General features: G+C 57.6%; 11 protein-coding genes and 1 non-coding gene across 12 annotated transcripts; 7 read left to right on the top strand and 5 right to left on the bottom strand.

The window, feature by feature from the left end:
* Nucleotides 1-69: 69 nt before the first annotated feature.
* Nucleotides 70-3,499, top strand: SCHCODRAFT_02603669 (ku80-like protein; the record flags this gene model as incomplete). Its single annotated transcript, XM_050344058.1, has 11 exons — nt 70-90; nt 138-296; nt 343-397; nt 445-579; nt 638-809; nt 862-922; nt 1,035-1,949; nt 2,016-2,231; nt 2,293-2,471; nt 2,529-2,749; nt 2,802-3,499. 11 exons carry the CDS (start codon nt 70-72, stop codon nt 3,497-3,499), a joined length of 2,832 nt encoding a protein of 943 aa, XP_050197031.1.
* An 843-nt stretch (nt 3,500-4,342) lies between these two features.
* SCHCODRAFT_02131645 (uncharacterized protein) lies at nt 4,343-5,662 on the bottom strand. Its single transcript, XM_050341893.1, has 4 exons — nt 5,482-5,662; nt 5,342-5,433; nt 5,229-5,294; nt 4,343-5,177 (listed from the first exon to the last, which is right to left on the bottom strand). Exons 1-4 carry the CDS (start codon nt 5,488-5,490, stop codon nt 4,439-4,441), a joined length of 906 nt encoding a protein of 301 aa, XP_050197030.1. The 5' UTR covers nt 5,491-5,662; the 3' UTR covers nt 4,343-4,438.
* A 1,661-nt stretch (nt 5,663-7,323) lies between these two features.
* Nucleotides 7,324-8,523, top strand: SCHCODRAFT_02131595 (uncharacterized protein). Its single transcript, XM_050341891.1, has 4 exons — nt 7,324-7,752; nt 7,802-7,860; nt 7,915-7,988; nt 8,041-8,523. The coding sequence occupies exons 1-4, from the start codon at nt 7,410-7,412 to the stop codon at nt 8,228-8,230; spliced, it is 666 nt and encodes a 221-aa protein (XP_050197029.1). The 5' UTR covers nt 7,324-7,409; the 3' UTR covers nt 8,231-8,523.
* SCHCODRAFT_02131619 (uncharacterized protein) lies at nt 8,193-8,818 on the top strand. Its single transcript, XM_050341892.1, has one exon. The coding sequence runs from the start codon at nt 8,283-8,285 to the stop codon at nt 8,769-8,771; it is 489 nt and encodes a 162-aa protein (XP_050197028.1). The 5' UTR covers nt 8,193-8,282; the 3' UTR covers nt 8,772-8,818.
* Nucleotides 8,702-9,615, top strand: SCHCODRAFT_01137205 (uncharacterized protein). Its single transcript, XM_003026579.2, has 3 exons — nt 8,702-8,777; nt 8,839-9,461; nt 9,521-9,615. Exons 2-3 carry the CDS (start codon nt 8,878-8,880, stop codon nt 9,573-9,575), a joined length of 639 nt encoding a protein of 212 aa, XP_003026625.1. The 5' UTR covers nt 8,702-8,777; nt 8,839-8,877; the 3' UTR covers nt 9,576-9,615.
* A 189-nt stretch (nt 9,616-9,804) lies between these two features.
* Nucleotides 9,805-11,194, top strand: SCHCODRAFT_01176619 (uncharacterized protein; the record flags this gene model as incomplete). The annotated part of the gene is made up of 3 exons (XM_003026578.2): nt 9,805-10,833; nt 10,885-11,107; nt 11,160-11,194. The coding sequence occupies 3 exons, from the start codon at nt 9,805-9,807 to the stop codon at nt 11,192-11,194; spliced, it is 1,287 nt and encodes a 428-aa protein (XP_003026624.1).
* A 71-nt stretch (nt 11,195-11,265) lies between these two features.
* Nucleotides 11,266-11,345, bottom strand: SCHCODRAFT_t274. Its single transcript has one exon. It is a non-coding gene; the product is annotated as a tRNA-Ala (tRNA).
* A 127-nt stretch (nt 11,346-11,472) lies between these two features.
* Nucleotides 11,473-12,274, bottom strand: SCHCODRAFT_02521476 (uncharacterized protein; the record flags this gene model as incomplete). The annotated part of the gene is made up of 3 exons (XM_003026462.2): nt 11,473-11,885; nt 11,957-12,065; nt 12,116-12,274. The coding sequence occupies 3 exons, from the start codon at nt 12,272-12,274 to the stop codon at nt 11,473-11,475; spliced, it is 681 nt and encodes a 226-aa protein (XP_003026508.1).
* A 122-nt stretch (nt 12,275-12,396) lies between these two features.
* Nucleotides 12,397-15,320, bottom strand: SCHCODRAFT_02645147 (SPRY-domain-containing protein). The gene is made up of 4 exons (XM_003026461.2): nt 13,880-15,320; nt 13,753-13,827; nt 12,768-13,697; nt 12,397-12,714 (listed from the first exon to the last, which is right to left on the bottom strand). Exons 1-4 carry the CDS (start codon nt 14,898-14,900, stop codon nt 12,578-12,580), a joined length of 2,163 nt encoding a protein of 720 aa, XP_003026507.2. The 5' UTR covers nt 14,901-15,320; the 3' UTR covers nt 12,397-12,577.
* Nucleotides 15,321-15,353: 33 nt separating this feature from the next.
* SCHCODRAFT_02645145 (proteasome maturation factor UMP1) lies at nt 15,354-16,301 on the top strand. Its single transcript, XM_003026577.2, has 5 exons — nt 15,354-15,464; nt 15,516-15,674; nt 15,729-15,830; nt 15,881-15,977; nt 16,031-16,301. Exons 1-5 carry the CDS (start codon nt 15,462-15,464, stop codon nt 16,090-16,092), a joined length of 423 nt encoding a protein of 140 aa, XP_003026623.1. The 5' UTR covers nt 15,354-15,461; the 3' UTR covers nt 16,093-16,301.
* Nucleotides 16,203-17,270, bottom strand: SCHCODRAFT_01109555 (uncharacterized protein; the record flags this gene model as incomplete). Its single annotated transcript, XM_003026460.2, has 3 exons — nt 16,203-16,889; nt 16,943-17,164; nt 17,232-17,270. 3 exons carry the CDS (start codon nt 17,268-17,270, stop codon nt 16,203-16,205), a joined length of 948 nt encoding a protein of 315 aa, XP_003026506.1.
* Nucleotides 17,271-17,443: 173 nt separating this feature from the next.
* Nucleotides 17,444-19,001, top strand: SCHCODRAFT_02645139 (uncharacterized protein). The gene is made up of 3 exons (XM_003026576.2): nt 17,444-17,589; nt 17,654-18,048; nt 18,111-19,001. The coding sequence occupies exons 2-3, from the start codon at nt 17,734-17,736 to the stop codon at nt 18,711-18,713; spliced, it is 918 nt and encodes a 305-aa protein (XP_003026622.1). The 5' UTR covers nt 17,444-17,589; nt 17,654-17,733; the 3' UTR covers nt 18,714-19,001.
* Nucleotides 19,002-19,170: the final 169 nt, after the last annotated feature.

Raw genomic sequence — 19,170 nt, 5'->3', positions numbered from 1 at the left:
ATCACATGAGTCAACCTAAAGTGGCGCGGGCCCGCGCCACGGCGACGCGTCTTGACTTCAACCACCATCATGCCTGCAGAACGCGCGGGGGTGAGTAAACTTGGTGACAAAGGTATATCCATACTTACGGACAACAGTTCACCGTCACCATGTTCCTCATTGACGTCTCAAAGTCGATGGGGAAGAAGAGACAAATCGAACTACCTGGGCAGAACCCGAACGACGAACCATACCATAGAGAGATCACCAACCTCGAATGGGGCCTTCAATTCGTGAAGCTCAAGATTCAGGAGATGGTAAGTAACGATTCGTCTGACTTCCCTTGTTCTTATTGTCTTGCAGATATACAACGGCCGGAAGACAGACAAATGCGGCGTAATTATCTTTGGCTGCGACGGTAGGAAAAATCGCATATAAGCTTTCACAGTTCTTACAGTGTATCAGAGACAAATAACCCCGTCAACGAGCGCGAAGGCGGCTACGAAAACGTCAGCGAGTATATACCCGTTGAACAGCCCAACTCGTCGACCATAGCTAAGCTGGACGAGCTGCGCGCCTCAGAGGACAGCACCGGTGATCGTGAGTGGCTTGCCTTGATAATTAATACGGAACTCCTTGTTCACGTCGCTCACCGCAGCCATGGACGCCCTCATCGTCGCCGTCCAAATGCAAGACGAAGTCCTCAACTCAAAGAAGACATGGACACGGAAAATCACGATCGTCACCGACGGCGAGTCGCCAATGGAACTTGAGGACTGGGAAGCGACCGTGCAGAAGATCAATGAGCTGGGGGTCCGGTTGGCGGTGGTGTATGTCTGGATGGGTTGTGCTCGCCGCTCCTCAAACTGACTTTTTCTGTAGTGGCATCGACTTTGACTCCGAAGAATATGGATACCATCAGGAAAACAAGCCGCATGTCAAGGTAACCTCGAGTACCTCGTTCACATGTGGCACCGCGTTAATTTGACTCAATCCCCTACTCGCTTTCTCCACCTTTCTTCTTCCAACCCAATCATACTAACTCCTCACCTTAGTCTACCAACGAAAACTTCTGGACCCAATTCACCTCCCTCCTCAGCCACGGCGTCGTCGGCACGTGCGAGGAGGCCCTCGAGGACACCGCCGCCCCCGACGTGAAGGAGACCAAGTCGGTGCTGATGAGCAACGTCCTTAGACTGGGGGACGTCGACAATAGACCGGAGACCGCGCTAGAGATTATCGTCAGGACGGCCAAGTGCACGGCTATGCAACGGCCCAAGTCGTGGAAGAAGTTCGCGCCAAGGGTCAAGGGGGATGAGAGCGAAGCCGAAGACAAGCCTGATGAGGATATGGAGAAAGACGATGACAGCGTCACGGAAGATGGCAGCGAGACAGAGGAGGACACTGACGAGGAGATGGCAAAGGCTGCGAGGGGGAAGGGTGCGCCGGCGAAAAAGGGCAAGGGTGCACCTGCGAAGAAGAATGGCAAATTGAACGAGGACGCGAAGAAAGCCGGTACCCAGAATAAGTCCAGCACCCAACCCCGCGCCTCCTCCTCCAGCGACGTCGACATGTCCGACCCAGAGACCGAGGTCGTCTGGATCGACGGCAAGCGCCATCGCGGTCAGGTCTACGTGCCCGTCGCCACGCGCACCAAGTACTACGTGCGCAAGTCGAAGGCGGAGATCCGAAAGGCCAAACAGGCCAAAGGGGAAGACGCCAACGCCGCCAGCACCCAAGACGTCAACATGGACGCCGACGACGAAGACGGGGACGACTCCGACGCTGAAGAAGTCCTCGATCTCGAAGACCCCCAAGTACGCGCGACCTACTACGACGAGGTTGAGCGCGAAACCCTTGTGCGCGGGTTCAAGTACGGGACGTCGTACGCGCCATGTCCAGAGGGCCATTTCCCAAAGCTGAACACGAAGAAGGGAATCGATTTTTGTGCCTTCTTCAAGAGGGACAATGTACGTGTTCACCTTGCTTTTCTCGCCACCTATGAGTAAGCTAACGCGACAATCTCTCTCGTTTAGTTCCGCCGCGAGCTCGTCATGGGTGAAGTTCAGTACATTTGGGCCGACCCGGCGCAGCCAAGGCAACAAATCGCCCTCTCGTCCATCATTCGCGCCATGTTCAAGGAGAAGGTGTACGCCATTGGCCGATGGGTCGGCAAGGATGGAGCGGACCCGAAGATGGGTGTCCTCGCGCCATGCAAGTTCCCCGACGTGGATTGTTTGCTGTGGGCGCCGGTGAGCATTTGAGGGAAAAAGTCATACCATGTAGGGCTTAACTGAGCTGCGTCTTCTCTAGATGCCCTTCGCCGACGACGTGCGCAAGTACACGTTCCCCTCGCTCATGAACCTGCTGAACAAGAAAGGCGAGCGCGTCACCGAGCATCCATATATACCCACCGAAGCCCAATGTGCGGCCATGGACGATTTCGTGGACTCCATGGATCTGATGGAGGCGGGCGAAAAGGACGATGACGGGTGAGTGGCCCTTGCGCATAGTCATTCGTCATCAGGTGTGCTAACCTCTCACACCAGCAAACGCGGCCAATGGTTCACCACAATCGAATCGTACAACCCCGCCCTTCATCGCACGAAGCAGGCCATGTTCCACGGCGCGGTCGTGCATAACTTGGACAAGGATCCTGTGCCACCGCCACATCCTGATATCGTACGCTTCTTCGATCCGCCGAATCGTGTGCTGCGCAAGGCGCGCGACGCGCTGGAGACGGCGAAGCGGGAGCTCAAGGTTAAGCAAGGTGTGTCTTGCTCACCGAAACTGTCTATAGTCAAGCTCACCTTCCTTGCTAGTACCCAAAACAATCCCGAAAGCGAAGGAAGCGAAGCACGCGCATGCGGTCGAGGAGGAGGACGAGCCCATGCTGCTCGGTCCCAATCCACCCTCTTCACCAGCCGCTGCGCCTGCACCTTTGGCAGTCCCTGCGAAGGTGGCCCCCACCGACAGGCGAGAAGCCGACGACGACGAAGACGAGGAGCTCCTACTCGAAGCCGAACCGAGCAAACCCGTCAGCAAACCGAAATCCAAGGCCCCACTGCCCACTCCACCTCAAGAAGTTGACCCCGGGCGCGCCCCCGACCGCATCATCGGCTCCGTCTTCCCCCTCGACGACTTCAAAGCCAACATTGCCCGCGGCGACGTCGTCAGCAAGGCCGTCGAGGACCTCGCCTTCGTCATCTGCGAGATCGTTCGCAAGCCGTTCGTACCCTTGCACCGGAAGGACGAGCTTATCGAATGCATGCGCTTCCTGCGGCACACGTGCGTGACGGAGGACGAGGTGGACGCGTGGAATGCGTTCATGCGGGAGTTGAAGGAGGCGTGCGAGGACGTTGGTGTCGACGAGTTCTGGAGGGGGGTGAAGGAGGCTGGGCGAGAACTGAGTCTCATCAGCGACAAGGAAGCGGAGGAGCATGGCGGGACGTCTTCGGTGTCGGAAGAGGAAGCGCAACGGGTGAGTCTTTGGCATAAATCGGCAGAGCAGCTCGTCTGACCTATGACTGTCAGTTTGTAGCATAGTCATCTAGACAACGAAGCTGCCGTGCAGGCAGACCGTCTTTTCATTACTTCGGCGTCTTTCCATCGCTTTCACTTATGCTTGGGAAAAAGAGCCAACAAAGCTCGAATATCCGTAAGCAGTGTATTACTATGCTGAACAACTGCTACCAGCGCGTAACAAGCTTCACGACGTTGTGTTTCTCATGCCCTCATCTTCCAAAAGCCGCTGAATGCTCGTCGACTGTGTTATGAATTAGTTTGCTGCTCAGTACGAAATGGTGGCAGACCGTAACGCTTCTAGAGATTCTGTAGGGTATGGGTCCGCACTGGGCTTGGAACGCGCATGGTAGCTTCGCTTAGGCATTCCCGATTAGGCAGTCGTTGTGTCTTCATTCGTAGATAGCTCCGGATAGATCCCAGTTCGGACCCTCACCGCTGAGACGCGAGTTCGGTCTCTGAGCCTCGGAACTCACAGCGCGCTACAATTCTCTTCGGTGAAAAATGCCATGGCGCAAATAGAGATCACAGTCAACGATGCGCAACTTTCGGGCGATGATGGTTCGGGACGAAACGTGCTGTGAACACACGTGTTGTGGCACGCGGACTGGAGCTCGGACCGCCAACCGGACCGTTCCGGCTACCACAAAGCCTTCCTTACGGGGATTGCATTCGTTGTACAACTGAGTTCCGCGAGTACAATGTGCTCCAGGCACCTCGTGTCAGAGAGGTATAGAACGACTTGACAAGGCAATTATTAGTACATGTATAGGGTATTCCGAAAGAAGCTCGTCAAGACTCAATGAGGGCAGATAGCACATAAACTTCGGCGTATCAAACAGCACGAAGGGAATTGCGGGAACGAAATTGATGCGAAAAAGCGCAGATAGCATGTAGACAAGCCTCATGTAGCCAATCGCCAAGAAGTACGGACCCGTCATCGACGCGGGGCGCCCGGATATTCGGTGTATTCGTATGGTGGGAGGGGGTGGTTCTGTCCGTGGTGCCCGCTTCGGGACGTGTATTCGGCGAAGGAAGGAATCGGCGCCGCATAGGGAATTGCATTAGCATGCTGTTGATACCCCTGCCGGTTCACTGGTCCTGCGGAGGCCGAACTCGCCATCTGTGGCACGGTCCCGGGGGGATACTGAGGCTGAGGAGAAGCCACCTCACCCGGATATGGTGCGATGTTGGTGCCATAAGCGTGGACGAAGGGGCCGTTGAACTGTGCATACGGCGCGATAGCAGTCGTGGGCTGGCCTGACGAGTACCACGAAGCTGTGCCGGCCGGGGCGAAGGGACCATGGGGCACCTGTGGGGCGTAGTGCGATCCCGACGCCTGGTTCGTGCCTCCGAAGGTAGAGTTGACACCTTCATTGTACGGAAGGTAGCCCGCGGCACTCTGCGGACAATGGGGTGAGCGGACGCCAGGGGAGCGCGGGGAGCCCGCTGAGGAACTCGATGCAATCGGACTGTCAGCGCCAGGGGTGACAGGTGTCGACGGCGTGGTGGGAGTCGATGTTTTCGCACTGGTGCGTCTACCGCGTCGGGCCGAGGACGAGCGGCGCTCGGCGGCGACTTCTGGGTGCTTTTCCTTGCGGTGATGCGAGAGATCGTTCGGCGTCTTGAAGGCCGCAAAGCACCCCTCCACCTCGCAGTGGATGTTCTTGCCGCCGCTAAAGCAGAGCGTGAGGGAAGTAGGAAAGTGATCTCAGGTGTATACGTACTGTCGTAATTTATGCTGCCGCAAGTTATCCTGTCTAGTGAATGTCTTTTGGCATGTATCACAGCGGCTGAAGAAACTGTAAGCGAGGGTTACAAAAAGACTATAGAAGCTTACAAGCGTTCTGTCTGCTGTGAGGAATGCGTTCGTCTATGTCGAGGCATATTCTTGCGCTCAAACCATTTGTCGCACTCCTCGCAGTGGTCTTTCTGGAATATATGGTGAGGGTTGAAGCTGGCTCGGCGAGCTGGACGTACGTTAGACATGGATTCGTCGCCCGGACAAGACGTCGCGCGCTGGAGAGATCGAGGGTAGGGCTGATGTCCGCACCGAACGACTAAGGGTGAGCTTTATACTACGGCGCTCGTCCCCAGATCCAAAGCGCCAGGGCAAGCGTGATCTAGCGGTAGATCATTTGAGACGCGTTGGCGTAAGTCGCACTGCGCTTTTTCACCTCGCGCCGCCGAAAATATGCGGAGAGACGAGCAGATGGCTACGACCAGGCCCCTCGAGCGCCGCTCATTGCGCGGATGCAATGATGAAACGGACACCGTGTTGCCTACGAAATTGCAGGGATCCGGACGATTGGCGGACACATAACGAAAATACGTATGCCGAGACTCAATGAAAATCCCGCGAGCGTGGGAGGTGGCAACTGTTGCGGCGGCCACAAAGCCTTCCTATTTCGGAATTTACAGCACAGGAGATGGGCGGCGTACACGTGTTCCACCTCGTGGAGATGCGGGACGGGGACCTACGTTCATCGTTAGCAGTCATTCTCTTCGCAGACGTAGGGGGATACTCACCCTCGCGTCGCTTTGCAGCGCACCCAGCGTCAGCCGCCCCTTATATCTGAAAGCAAGTAGTCGTCGGCACATTGCGCGATTGTCTCTCCGCACGTACCCGACGCGCATCAAGCTCGACGAGGTAGCACCGACGGCCTGGATACGCTCCGCAACATATTCGCCTTGCCTGGACTCTTACCCTTCACACGTATTGGGGACCTTGATGTCCTCCTCGTGCGCAAGCCTTGCTTGGGACAAGCCCACGATGGAGGACGCGAAGACGACACGGGAGCGAAAATTGTCTTTCCGAGGGTACCGGATGATGGACGCCAGGTCGAGGGCGGCGTGCGAACCTACAAAACTGAGTTGTAGAACGACGACACCGAGGTCGAGCGTGAAGAAGGACAAAGACGAGCTTTAGCATCTGAGAATCCACTGAGACGTTGCGGTCTTACAATAATCAACGCACCTTCTTGAACGCCTCAACGCTCTGACGCAGCTGGGCTGCGCTTCTGACGAAGGAAGTCCACGCGTCCGAGCGCGTCAGAAATCATGGGTCACGCGGTAGTCCATTTGAACCACACCTAACCGTCTGCTCCCAAATTACCGATGCGCACAAGAAGTGAAGCCCGCATCTGGTATATCTGCAGCAAGTCCTATGTATGGCCATGCCCTTCGTACACGGGAGCGATTGATGGTCGCGCATAAATCTTGATGCGGGTACGCTCCCAGAGACAGGACTATAGGCAGGCGCACCTCGCTCTGCCTACAGAGATTGGCCAGGAGCGGAGAGCCAGTTGGCAAAGCAGGGATATATAGTGTTCAGGACATGCACCAAATTGCGTGCGAAATATTGCGACTTGCAGGCCGTTGGCGTCGATCAAGTGCGTTGCTGCCGGGTTGGCCAGAATGCCTACCAGGCCGCGCCCACAAAAGATCTACTAGCTGTCCAGACCCTATAGATTAGGGCTGTTAGCCTGTGTATGCGTGCCAGAGAAGAAAAACCATACATATAATTGGCCACCGTGCCACAAATTCGTGGGAGTCGCCAGTACTTGCGGTGCACAGTGGCATCGTCCTTGCAGGCACGTAGTCGTGCTGGCGATAGATCAGGGATAGACTGTGGCCCTTGCGGGTGCGAGGACGCTGCTATCGGTATAACACTTCCTGAGCCATTCATAGCGTCTGCCAGGCGATCCTTCAGAACGCAGCAAAAGTCGGTCTCACATTAGGTGGCGTCTGATCCTCGTAGCTGTTTATCGAAAATCCAAAAACGCTCTGAAGGCAGAATTGTTCGAATGGACCATGGAAGACGGAAACAAGAGTAAAAGTCGAGCTCCGCCGTCACGTTGAGTTGCATTTGCCTGTTTTGGAAATTACATCACCTTCCTCCCGCCATCATGTCGTCCGCGGTCCGCAAGCAGGCGCCGCGTCCTGCGCGTCCAGCCGCCCGTTACTGGAAGGGGAAGGCACCAAAGGGTGTCGACGTCACCGCTCTATCCGAGTCAGAAGACGAAGAGGAGCAGAATGAACTCCAGGAAGAGGGCGATGTCTCGATGGCGGGGGACCAACTCGTGAAGGAGGAAGATGACGAGGAAGAGGACATGCAGATGCGGACTGTTGCTCAGAAGGCGGCGGCCAAGACGATGAACGTCACGCTGAAGGACGTGAACATCTCCAAGGACGGCAAGGTCATAGTCGCGGGGAGGGAGGAGAGCGGGAGAACATTGGAAGAGGAAGAAGGTGCGTGTGCTGTGTTCAGCGCAGTGTGACTGGCTGACGCGTGTACTAGAGTCTGAAGAAGAGTCGGAGGAAGATGACGTGAAGCCCGGCGCTCCAGAGGCCACGTCCGTATGTCCATTTGCTCCCTCGATCCCTCGATTCGCGTTTGACTCAACATCCCAGTCCAGCGAGTACGAGTCGGAGTCCGAAGAGGAAGAGAAGCCTAAGCTCCAATTCCGACCCGTGTTTGTGCCAAAGTGCGTATATACAATGCAGACGATCATATGCATGGACTAACGAGGTTTGCAGGCGAAGTCGTGTCACGATCGCTGAGCGTGAGGCTATAGCTGAGGACACCGAGGAGGCTATCAGACGCAAAGAGGAAGAGGCCGCCGAGCGCAAGAAAGAGTCTCACGACCTTGTTGCTGAGAGCATCAAGCGTGAATTGGCCGAGAGTGCGTCTCTACGGCCCTCTAAGTCATCCCCCAATCTAACATAGGCTACTCTTACAGAGCAGAAGGAAGAGGAAGTCCCGGACGTCGACGACACGGATGGCATCGACCCCGACGGCGAGTTCGAGGCGTGGCGCCTGCGTGAGCTCGCGCGCATCAAGCGTGACAAGGAAGAGCAACTCCGCCGCGACGAAGAACGCGAAGAAATCGAACGCCGCCGGGCCCTTCCAGAGGAGCAGCGCCTGCGCGAAGACCTCGAGCACGCGCAAAAGCTCCGCGAGTCCAAGCCCAAAGGCTCGCAGAAGTTCCTCCAGAAATACTGGCACAAGGGCGCCTTCCACCAGGACGAGGAGATCCTCCGCAAGCACGACTATACCGAAGCGACCGAGTCGACCGTCGACGTCTCGATGCTTCCGAAGGTCATGCAGGTCAAGAACTTCGGTAAGCGGAGCCGCACGAAGTACACGCACCTGCTCGACCAGGATACGACGGCTGGGAATGGCGGATTCGGCGCCGCGGGCTCTGTCAAGCAAGGTGGCACCTCGACCGCCGGTGGCGGATGCTTTATCTGCGGTGGGCCGCACTTGAAGAAGGGTATGTTGCTTACCTTGTCGCCGTAGCTTCTAATTGACATAGCTAACGTATACCCCTCTAGATTGCCCCCAGAACACTGGCCCTCTGATGTCAGGCGCCAATGCCTCTGCACCTGCTGGCGGAAGGTCATGGGGCGGTCCACCGCGGGACTCTCCAGGTTCATGGCGCGACCGCGACGGAGGTGACCGTCCGCGGCGGCAAGATGATTACCGCGACCGCGACCGACCGCAGGATGACCGCCGTAATGGCGGCTTCCGTGATGATAGGTCTCGCCGTTCTCGTTCGCCCCCACGGCGGCGTGACTACTCGCCGAGACGAAGAGATCATTCGCCCCGAAGGCGGAGCGCTTCACCACGCAGGCGCGAGTCTCCGCCGCGGCGGAGAGACTACTCGCCCAGGAGACGAGATCGTTCACCGAGGCGGGATGACGACGGGTATGGTGATCGCGGGCCCAAGGAGCGGAGGCGCTCGAGGTCGGCAGAGCCCGATCGTGAGGAGAAGCGACGTCGTCTTGATTGACGTCTTTGGATATAGTATGCTCTCTTCTGTACTTGGCCTGCCCAGAAGAAATGGACTATCTGACCGTGTGGCGCCCCCAAAATCAACTTTGCGAAATTTCGGGCTCGTGTTGAACTTCAACGCGTTACGTCACGCGCTCTCGACTCGGCGCGTGTCCTCACCCGTGTTTGTCTTCAGACCCTTCTTCCCTCTTACCCTCACGAAGCTCATTCTCGTCTTTCCAGAAAGGGTTGGTGTGTGTCCCCGAGATCTCGAGGTCGATATTTATCTCATGCGTGACCTAGGTCTCATCTGTAGCAGAATGCCCTCTTTGGACTTCTTGACCAGCGCTGCAAAGCAAGTGCGCGAATCGTTGAATGACCCTCAGAATCCCAAGTTTTGCGTCCGCTACTATCTCTACTTCGTCCATCTGATTCACTTCGACGACACATCCTACGACCGTCCTCCACCTATCGCATCTGAGAAGCCCGACTCGCTCTACGCGAGGCCGGACGTGACCCTCACGTACATGCGCGGGCGGCATCCCGGGGTTTTGCAGGCCTTTATGACGTTCCTCCGTATCGACAGGTCTCGCGACGATATGCGCGCTCTCGCAACGCAGATGGAGACCTGCACCTGCGACCGCACCGACCCCCTGGTGGACGAGTTCCACGCCTGGCACTGGCTTGACCACGACACCGTGCCTGGCAAGTACGTCAAGCAGTTCATGCCGCGCACGGACACAATGGAGAGCCTCGTCTGCGCTCTCTCAAGTCTGCTCGCTCTACCCATTGAAGCCGCGTGCATGGACTGGAAGCAAGGTCAGCGGCACGATGTGTGGCCTCAGAAATCCCAGGACGCTCTAGGGGACAACTGGTCCCAGACCACGACACAGATCTGCAGATGGCTGGACGAGTATCCGTCCTTCCAGGTTGCACACCTTCTGGGTTCGTTCGCTGACATCGGCGACCTGAGCACGCCCATCATCACCGCCATGCTGCACTCCGCCACGCTACCCAAAAACCTCGTCCTCCTGCTCAACCGCGCGGTCGACTCGTACCCGCCAGGCATAAAGAGCTCCGACATCGGCGCGCGCATGTTCTACATCATGCCGTTAAACCTCGTCCTCACCCTCATGCAATGTATCGAGACGCTAGTCATAGACAACGTCTCCACGGCCTACTTCTACGACGACCAGGCGTTACCGATGCTAGACGTGCTCACCCGCGTCGGCCGCTTGTACGAAAAGACAGGCGACTTCGATATGTGGGGCACTCTTGAGAGAACGGGCGGCGCCATCCATGCGAAGCTTGGGCTCCCGCACGACAAGGACCGCTATCACCGGGACATCGTCAAGGCCTCTACAGAACACAAAGAAATACTCTTGGAAATGGCAGCCAAGACATCCCATCAGACGGTGCAAAAGATCCTGTATCTTCTCATGTCTCACACTATCTGTGCCAACCCCGACTGCTCGACGGCCAATCCGACGTCCTGGAGTCGATGCGGAGGATGCAGTCGCGTGTATTACTGCTCCAGCGCATGCCAATCAGCACACGTAGGTCTTTCTCTCCTGTCGCTCGCCGGAAACAAGCTAATTTAGGACAAGTGGAGATGCGAAGGCAAGCAACACAAGGGGACTTGTCGGATCCTCAAATCGGTCGGAGAGGCAGTCTCCTTACCAACCTCCGCGCAGGCGGATGCGTTACCGGAATTGTCCAATGCAGACTTCTATCGAGCCTGCGCGCAGGCGAACATCCAGGAGAGGGACCTCAAACTGCTTGTGAAGCGAGTATTGGGAGACGTCCGCATCTTGGGAGTCTTCAATGAGAGTGAGTGTAATGTCCATGTACAGATAAGCTGAGACTTGACATGTTTTGCCAGGATATGCGAAGAAGTATGCCTACCGACTGTCCTAAAAACGATACTCGCGATATTCTCTAGCGTTCTCATTCTCAGCGCGATGAATGCGTGGAAGGGCAAAAAGTAATGGACACTGTGGGATTTGAACCCACGACCTCACGCATTCAAGACTGCGAAGCGTGCGCGCTACCCCTGTGCCAAGCGCCCGGTGGCATGAACTGGCTCATCTGTTGACCTTCTGTTGTTCAAGGGGCTGAGGAGAAGGGGAAGGCTTGTTCACATCCAATATTACACAGCCATTTCTCAGAATCGGCGTGGTTTTCCTCAGATTATCTCAATCATCTCCTACCCACTCGTCGTCGTCATCGCTGTCACTTTCCTCTGCCCTTGCCTTCCCCTTCCCCTTGCTCGTCCTCGTAGACGCTCTCCTGGCAGGTGCTCTTCTCTTAGGCTGCGAGGCAGAAGGCTCCGCGCCATCCCCATCGCCTCCTTCCGCCTCAGCCACCTCATCCTCATTCGCATCGTCACCCTTCTTCTTCGGTCCTCGTTTGCGGCGCTCTTTCGGGAGCTTGCCAGTCATGCGTTCGACGACACGATTGTCGGTGAGGTCAATCACACCCTCGCCGCGACCTTTTCCCTTGCGTTTGGTTGGTGCGGGAGTCGCGTCTTTTTTGCGTAGCTGAACAGCGCGGAAGGATATGCGCTGAGACGTGTTGGCGAGGTGCGAGATGGTGCTGTTGGACGGTGCTGTGACAACGTCAGCCAAAGGAGTTTCTGGAAGACAGGACAGGAGTAATGAGTCAATCAACCGAAACTACACTCACATTCACTGTTTGCGAACAAAAGTTCTGTTCCAAGCAGGTTGTCGTGTATGCCTTTGAGGATTGTGCCCGACAATTGAAGATATGGTGTCGGCGTGTCCAGACCCTTTAAAAACATTATAAGGGTGCATCTCGGGCCATGACTGCTGAACCTACAATCAATCTGTAACTCGACGAATTTGGCACCAGTGTTGGTTCAGTGCCGCCGAGGTCAAGGGTTACGTAGGAGGTTTCTTCTCCGTCCTCATAGTCCTCGTCGGGACCGAAGTCATCTACTCGAGTGTACCTTGGGAAAAGAGATTGCTTGGTAGCCATAGCAAAGCTGAGACCGAAGACGATGAGGGTTGAGAAGAAGTTCGAGTGTCACGTCACGACGTGACAGAATCAGAGGCTTCGCGGTTCAGACACATCGTCCGTGCGTGGAAACCACTCATCCAAAGCGGGGGAATATCCTTTATTGGCAGCGATAGCGAAGTCAATAATACACAGCATACTTTACATTCGCATTGTTGTACAGCAGAGACTAGCAAAAAGAGTAACAGAAGCAGCAGCAGCAAATCCTCAACACATCCGTAGCAGCACCCTGAGCGTACACTTATCCCATAATAATAGCATGGCCTACGCATCCAGGAATTCGCCGGGCACGTCAGCGAAGGCGGCTTCGCCGACGCCAAGCAGCCCGAGTTCCTGCACGCAGGCGGACACCTGCCGAAAAAGCATCTCGAGCGGGGGGTGGGCGGGCGAGCCTTGCGATTCTGGGATAGTCGGTTAGTGAAGGCTTTTTGGCTCAGGTGGGAGAGACACGCACTCAAAATCGCCTGGTTCAGCTCGTTACCCAGTTCCGTGCGAGCCGCATGCCCAGCGACCTCCGCGGCGATGCCGCCCGCCTCAAGCGGGTCGTCGAAGGCGACGATGCCGAACGTGCGCTCCGACAGCGCCCGCACCTCCGGCCGCGGGTCACGCTTGTAGTCATTCCACAAGGCACGGCCATACAGCAGAGCGGCCTGCAGCGCGCGTTCGTGCGCGCTCATGGTCGACTCGCTGCTGCTTCCGCCATTCAGGGCTGTCGCGCCCTCGTCGATGTCCATCGAGTCGTCCTCCTCGTCATCATCGTCGAGCGTGTCGAACGAGCCAACCGCGCCGTCAACAGCGCCCTCGGCCACAGCCCGCTTCTTCTCTTCCGCGGCCTCGAGAATCATCTCCACGAACCGGCGGCAGCGCAGCTTGAACAGCATGATGCCATCGTCCGCGTCAAGCACGCCTGGGTAGTGTGCGCGCGTCTGTTCGATCGCCCGCTCGATGTCGCCCTCGTTGACGGCCTTGACGATCCCTGTGCGCCGCACGACATCCGCATCGTCCGCGTCCGCGTCCATGTCCGTGTCCGCCTTCGCCGAAGACCGCGTCGCCGCCTGCTGCCGCAGCGCCCGCGCCGTGCGCGTATAACCATGATGCGCGAGGTACGACATAACAAGCTGGTGCAGCGCGCCAGAGACGTCACGCTCTGACGCAGGGCCAGGCTCCTCGGCCTCCTGCTTGATCCCGCGCGCCAGCGCGTTAACGTCCACGGGCGTCTCGAGGATGCGATTCCACACCGTCGCCTTCTGCTGGAGCACATGGTGCTCGATCTCGAAGCGAAAGGGCTCGTGCCCAAAGTTGACACGGACCATCTCCCCAGCGTGACGCAGGCCAACGGAGGGATAGAGCGGGAATGTCTTCCCTACATTGTCAAAGACGTGGCCTAAGGGATGATTGGTGAGCCGTAGCTTGACAAGGAGTCAATACGCGCTACCCACCAATGAATGCCCCATTCTTCGTGTAGAAAGCGCGGTTCATCGTGAAGTCAATCCCGCACCCGATGACATCCCCGGCTATAGAGTGAAGGGTCAGCAGGACGCACTCGAAGTCAGACCTGACACATACTCCCGAACACAGGACCGTACGGCGTGCCGTCCTTCTGCGCCGCGAAGGACAGTCCGTCGTCCCCGTGATACCCATACGAGTGCGGCTCCCAGCCAGGCAGGCGCGCCAGCTTCACGTCCTTCCCTGCGAATCCGATGCTGATGTGGCCCTTCTGGCCCTTCGAGATGATGGTCACCTCATAGTAGTAGATCCCGCACGCGGGAGGGATGGGCACGTTCGTGCGCGCAGCAGCAGCGTCGCGGTCCCCGCTGCACGAGATGCCCTCGTATGAAAGCTCGCGCCCGTCCGGCGAGACCGAGAGCAGCGGGTGCCGCATTTGCTCGCTCCAGCGGGAGGGCAGCTTTAGCACCTCGTCCGCGGCGATCGCGGGGGGCGACGGCGCCTTGGCAGCAGGACGCCCAGTGTACCCGCTCGCCGTGCTCTCGTCGTCGTCGCTGTCGAAGAACGGCGACATCGCACCGTACCCGCGCACGTGAGCCCGCGGGTCAGCGACACTCGTAGTGCGCCGGGGCGGCAGCGCCGTGTACTGCTCCGTCTGCAGCCTGTCGCGGAGCATCGAGGCGTCGAGGTAGGCGGGGCGCGGGAAATTCACGGGGGCAGAGGGGCCAGCAGCAGGCGCCGGGCCCGTGGAATTGTGGCGGTGAATGCTAGGGGCCGGGCGCACGGAGGACGAGCTCGTGCGGCGCATGGCGGAGGTGCTGTAGGGGTTCGCGGGCGGGGAGGTAGCGCACACCGAGGAGTCTGCGCGGATAATGCGGGGCTCAAAGGGGGCGGCGCGGGCGCTCGATCGGGCAGGGAGCGAGCTCGAGACATGGCGTGCAGGGGCTGGGTCAGTAGTGTAGCTGCTGCTTGGGCGCGGGGTACCGCTGCTTCTGTGCTCGTGGTGCGCGGACGTCGTGCGCGTGCGTGCGGAGGTCGTGAAGGGGATGGAGATGACAGACTCGATGTTGCGCGCGGAGGATGATGCTGAGGCGGTCCTCGGGATAGGGATGCTCGCGGACCGCGGGGGTCGGCCACTCATCGTGTCTGATGTTGTCGGCTTCAAGGATGGGTGTAGGAGTCAAAAATGCGGACGCCGTCGTCCAAGCGCTGGGGTTTGGCCTAGAATGCGAGATCGAAGCGGTACGTGGAAGCTATGGATGGGGCCTGGATCCTGAGCAAGGGTTTCGAGCCGTCCCTTTCTCGTGAAGGGGTATGAGTTGTGTTCACCTTGAGTCAATGCTCAAGGAAGGGGGTGAAGTGGGCGTCTTGGGTCCAGTAAAGGATACGACGTCGTCAATCTCCGATTCATGCAGGTGTTGAGGCTATGAATCTAGGCTAGATGGCAAGCCCTGCTGAGCTGGCTCGTGGGGCAGGGGATATAGCTTTGTCTCCCTGTTCTGTTGCGTGCGCAGTGTCGAGAGAGAGTTGAGAGTGCGCGGCCGCTGTGAGTGGTCCTCGCTGGAAGGAGATGGTGGTGGGAGGCAACTTGCAGACTCACGACTCAGGCTCCGGGCCCATGTGATGGGCTGGCTGTGACGCGGGGAACGTCACGCGCCTGCTCATTACGCGTCCTCCTTGTCTTCGTCCTCAATCTCTCACCATGGTACGTCTCAAGGCGCATCATATCGGTGTACACCCTTGCTTACGACTCCAGGATCCCACTCTCCGCATTGTCCCCGCAACAGGCGCGAAGTCCACTAACATCAAGGACACCGCCAACACCCTCGGCCTTCACGACACCTTGCAATACGGCCCGCGCACTCTCGCAACTGAGATCAACAGAGGGGATGGATTCCAGCAGCGGATAGAGAACGTGCGTCTCACATAGCATCCGTATACTTCACTTCGTCTGACACGCGCCAATCAGTGGGCAGAGACGCAGGACAACCTGAAGCTCAACATGCAGCGCAATGTGTACGGGATGCATGCGCCGATGCGGCTTCTTATGGAGCGCAAGATTGTCACGCAGGTATGTGGTACGCCAAATACCCCCAGAACACGTACTGATCAGCATGACAGGGCATGCAAAGCCTCCCCGGCATGCCACAATCCAACCTCCACCTCGACATCCTGATGGGCCGCGACGAGACGATCGAGCCGGCGGATATCTTTCTTGGTGCGCCGCATGCATATCCCATCCTTCACCAGATCGCTCACCTCGTCCCTCAGGCCCCGAGCGTGCCCCGCCGCTTGACATGCACCAGGAGATGGAGAAGAAACTCAAGCTATAGACCACCAATCCCATTGTATTCTACGTTTGCATTTGCATGATATGATGTCTCTTCCCGCCTATCTACTCGTCCTCATCCGCCTCGCACCATTAGGCGCACGTCAGCCCGCCTCAATCCCCCGCCCACCCTAAGCGCCGCAGATCACGCCTACATTCTTCTGTATCCCTCTGCACGCGCGCATAGTCGTCCACGATTTGCTTGAACCCGGACGCGCCCCCAATCTTCAGCGCAGCCTCGTAGTCGCGTATCTGCCGATCCATTACAGCCTCCTCTTCCGCTAATTTCGCCTCATCGTCCTTCAACTTGGCGTACGCGGCCTCAAGGGCCTGGCGTCGCTCTGGTGGCCCATAAACGGCTTGCTGAGCACGCGCGCGGAGGACGGAGAGCTTGATGAGGAGCGTTTCGATTGTGGTGGCAAGTAGATCATGCGAGGCTTCTCGTTTGGTGTGCAGCACTGGAGGAAGAGTCTGGATGGCTTCTACAAGAGATGCATGCAAACGAGGGTGGATCTGAGAGCGTTTGAGCAGACTGAGTAACTTCGACGGCACGAAGTTCTTCACCTCCTCGATGTCTTTCTCTAGCTGTCGTATGTGCTGGTGCGCTTGACGGATTTGGTCGGTGTCGCTTTCGAGAGCATCGTGCTGGGCTTTGATTACGTCGTACACATCGCCGAGTCTTTCTAGCTTGGCGTCGTCTGTCTCAGTAGCATCAGGGTCGTGGCCAGTGGCAAATCTCGATATTGAATCCAGGGTGGCGTTTAGCGAATCGATAATCTCGTCGTATAGAGGCTCAAGGTTCTGAAGATCAAGAATGTCGGCCAGTGATACTACAAAGTAGTCGCCAGAAGTACCTCGGGAGTAATCGCAGGACCCAAGAGACGTTCAACATACGAAGGCTCGTCGTCTCCGGTCGGCTCAGCATCCAGTGGTTCGCGCTCGCAGTTTTTCAGCATAAGCGACCGATAGACAGCTCGCTTGACGTCATTTAGTCCATCAGGGTCGTCGACAGCGCCCGCGGCATCGCGACAGATGCCCAGGAGAACTTCCAAGAGAATGCGCGTGCGAAGAGTGCCCTGTCTATCGTTTAATGACCATCACGCAGTTGGTGATGGAGCACCTTCAGCCTCAAGCCGCACGTACGGAGGAGGCGTCCACAGCTTCAGATGCTGTATTCTCCATGTATCTTCGCGTCCCCGAGATAGAAGACGAGGGGGTAAAGAGCAGGACGAGGAGCGCAAGAGACAAAGTTCGAACTTGCCACCCAGCGGCAGATCAACTCAACACGGCCGATGCCGTGAAGCAGCACAGCCACATGTGGGGAAAGCACACGGAACCTTTAAGGTCAGATTTGCCGAGGACAGGGTCCTGAGTTTTCGTTCCTGCTCTTCCCCTCATCTCGTTGTTTGTCTTTTCAAGCTGCCTTCTACCCTTGGAAGCTGGGCGACGAGGTTGGGAGGGATTTTACGCAAGGACAAGTCACGAAAGCGTCCGGCATCAAGTACGAGTTCCCCTGCTGCTGATTAGACATTCAAGCAAGATTGAGGCGCTCATTCAATTTATAGCAACTGCCTTGGAACCTGCTGAGCCCATCCTCTCCCCTCCTCCGAGTGTCTACAACCACCCTCTGTCCTTATCCCCCACCATGTCTGCCTACCGACTGCCCCCGGAGTTATGGACGATCATCTTCGAGTACGCGTGTAACGACACCGGCGCAACCGGACGCTCGATCTCGCAGACCTGCATGCATTTTCATGACATCGCGCGACGCGTCCGCCTGCGCTGCGTCTCCGTGACCGGCGCCTACCAGATACGCGCATTCGAGGCGCACCTCCAATCCCTCCCACCCGACGAGCGCCAAGTCCGCCACATCTTCGTCTCCTCCTGCCCCCAGGCCAAGTCGCGCGACGCGCCCATCGCCCACGCGCACGTCTGCCGCATGCCCGGCAGCGAAGGATACGTGCGTGGTCGCTATCCTCCACTCCTGCGCGGGCGCCCATCTGACCCACCACCCCCTGACAGGCCGCCACGCTCGCGGCGTATCGCCGCATATTCGCGCTCGTCGCGCCCACCCTGCGCACGTGCTACGTCTCGCACTGCATATCGCGCTACTCGTACATGCTCCCCTGCTCCATGCCGCACCTCACGTCGCTCGTCATGAACGGGCCGCAGCCGACGTGGTACGCGCCCACGGCGGAGCGCTTCCCCTCCCTGCGCTACCTAGGCTTCGCGGGCTTCTCGGACTACAGGCCGGAGAGCATCGACGATCTGTGGAATATCGCGCCCAATCTCGAGCACATCGACCTCGAGATCAAGTATCCCTCGCGGCACCTGGTGACGGATCTGCGCGCAATCGTGCGCCGCCGCTCCTGCGATGTGAAGAGCTCGAGACGGCGGCGAATGCTTATGGATGATGACACGCTGCGCGCCATGGGACCCAGCGTCCGGGTCGTGTCGATCCAAGTCGGAGACAGGCCCCCGCAGGCTGACCTTGCGCTTTGCCACATGCATGTACTGCAGGCGGTGCAGCAGCTGTCGGAGGAGGACCCCAGACTGGTGGTGAAGGAACCCAGGGCATGCATACATCACACGGACACAGAGCTCGACTGGCTCGAAAATTACTGAAGGCTATCTGCGCGCGAACTTTGTCTTGATTATTGTAAGCACGTACCCATATTGTTACTCATACGTCCCTTCCTCAGCTGGCGCGGTCAATTGTGCAAAATGTCACTGTACTCTTTCCTGTGCTGCTATAGCTCGTCGGACGAGACCCTCATGTCCCGGGTCAGTTTTCCAGTGCGATATCAGTCGCCAGTCTTGAGACAAGCGGTAGTCGTACTTCTTGGCATATCCTCGTGCAAGGCCTCGGTACGACTAATGCTACCTACCTCACGAACGCACTTACTCTCGTTGTAATTCTGCGATTATCTCGCAGAATCCGCCGCACAAGCAGCGATCGGCATCCCGCAGAGAACAAGGTCCTCTTAAATCTATACAGTTCGAGAGGTCGGAACTCGCACCTAGAAGCTGCACTGTAAGCATTGAAGGGAAGTCGGACACGAGCTTGTGCGCACAGTTTCCA

The sequence above is a fragment of the Schizophyllum commune genome, assembly GCF_000143185.2.
Source record: "Schizophyllum commune H4-8 unplaced genomic scaffold SCHCOscaffold_17, whole genome shotgun sequence".
Taxonomy (NCBI): Eukaryota; Fungi; Basidiomycota; class Agaricomycetes; order Agaricales; family Schizophyllaceae; genus Schizophyllum; species Schizophyllum commune.
The sequence above is the reverse complement of the archived record's forward strand: the minus strand, read 5'-3'. Positions and strand labels throughout refer to the sequence as shown.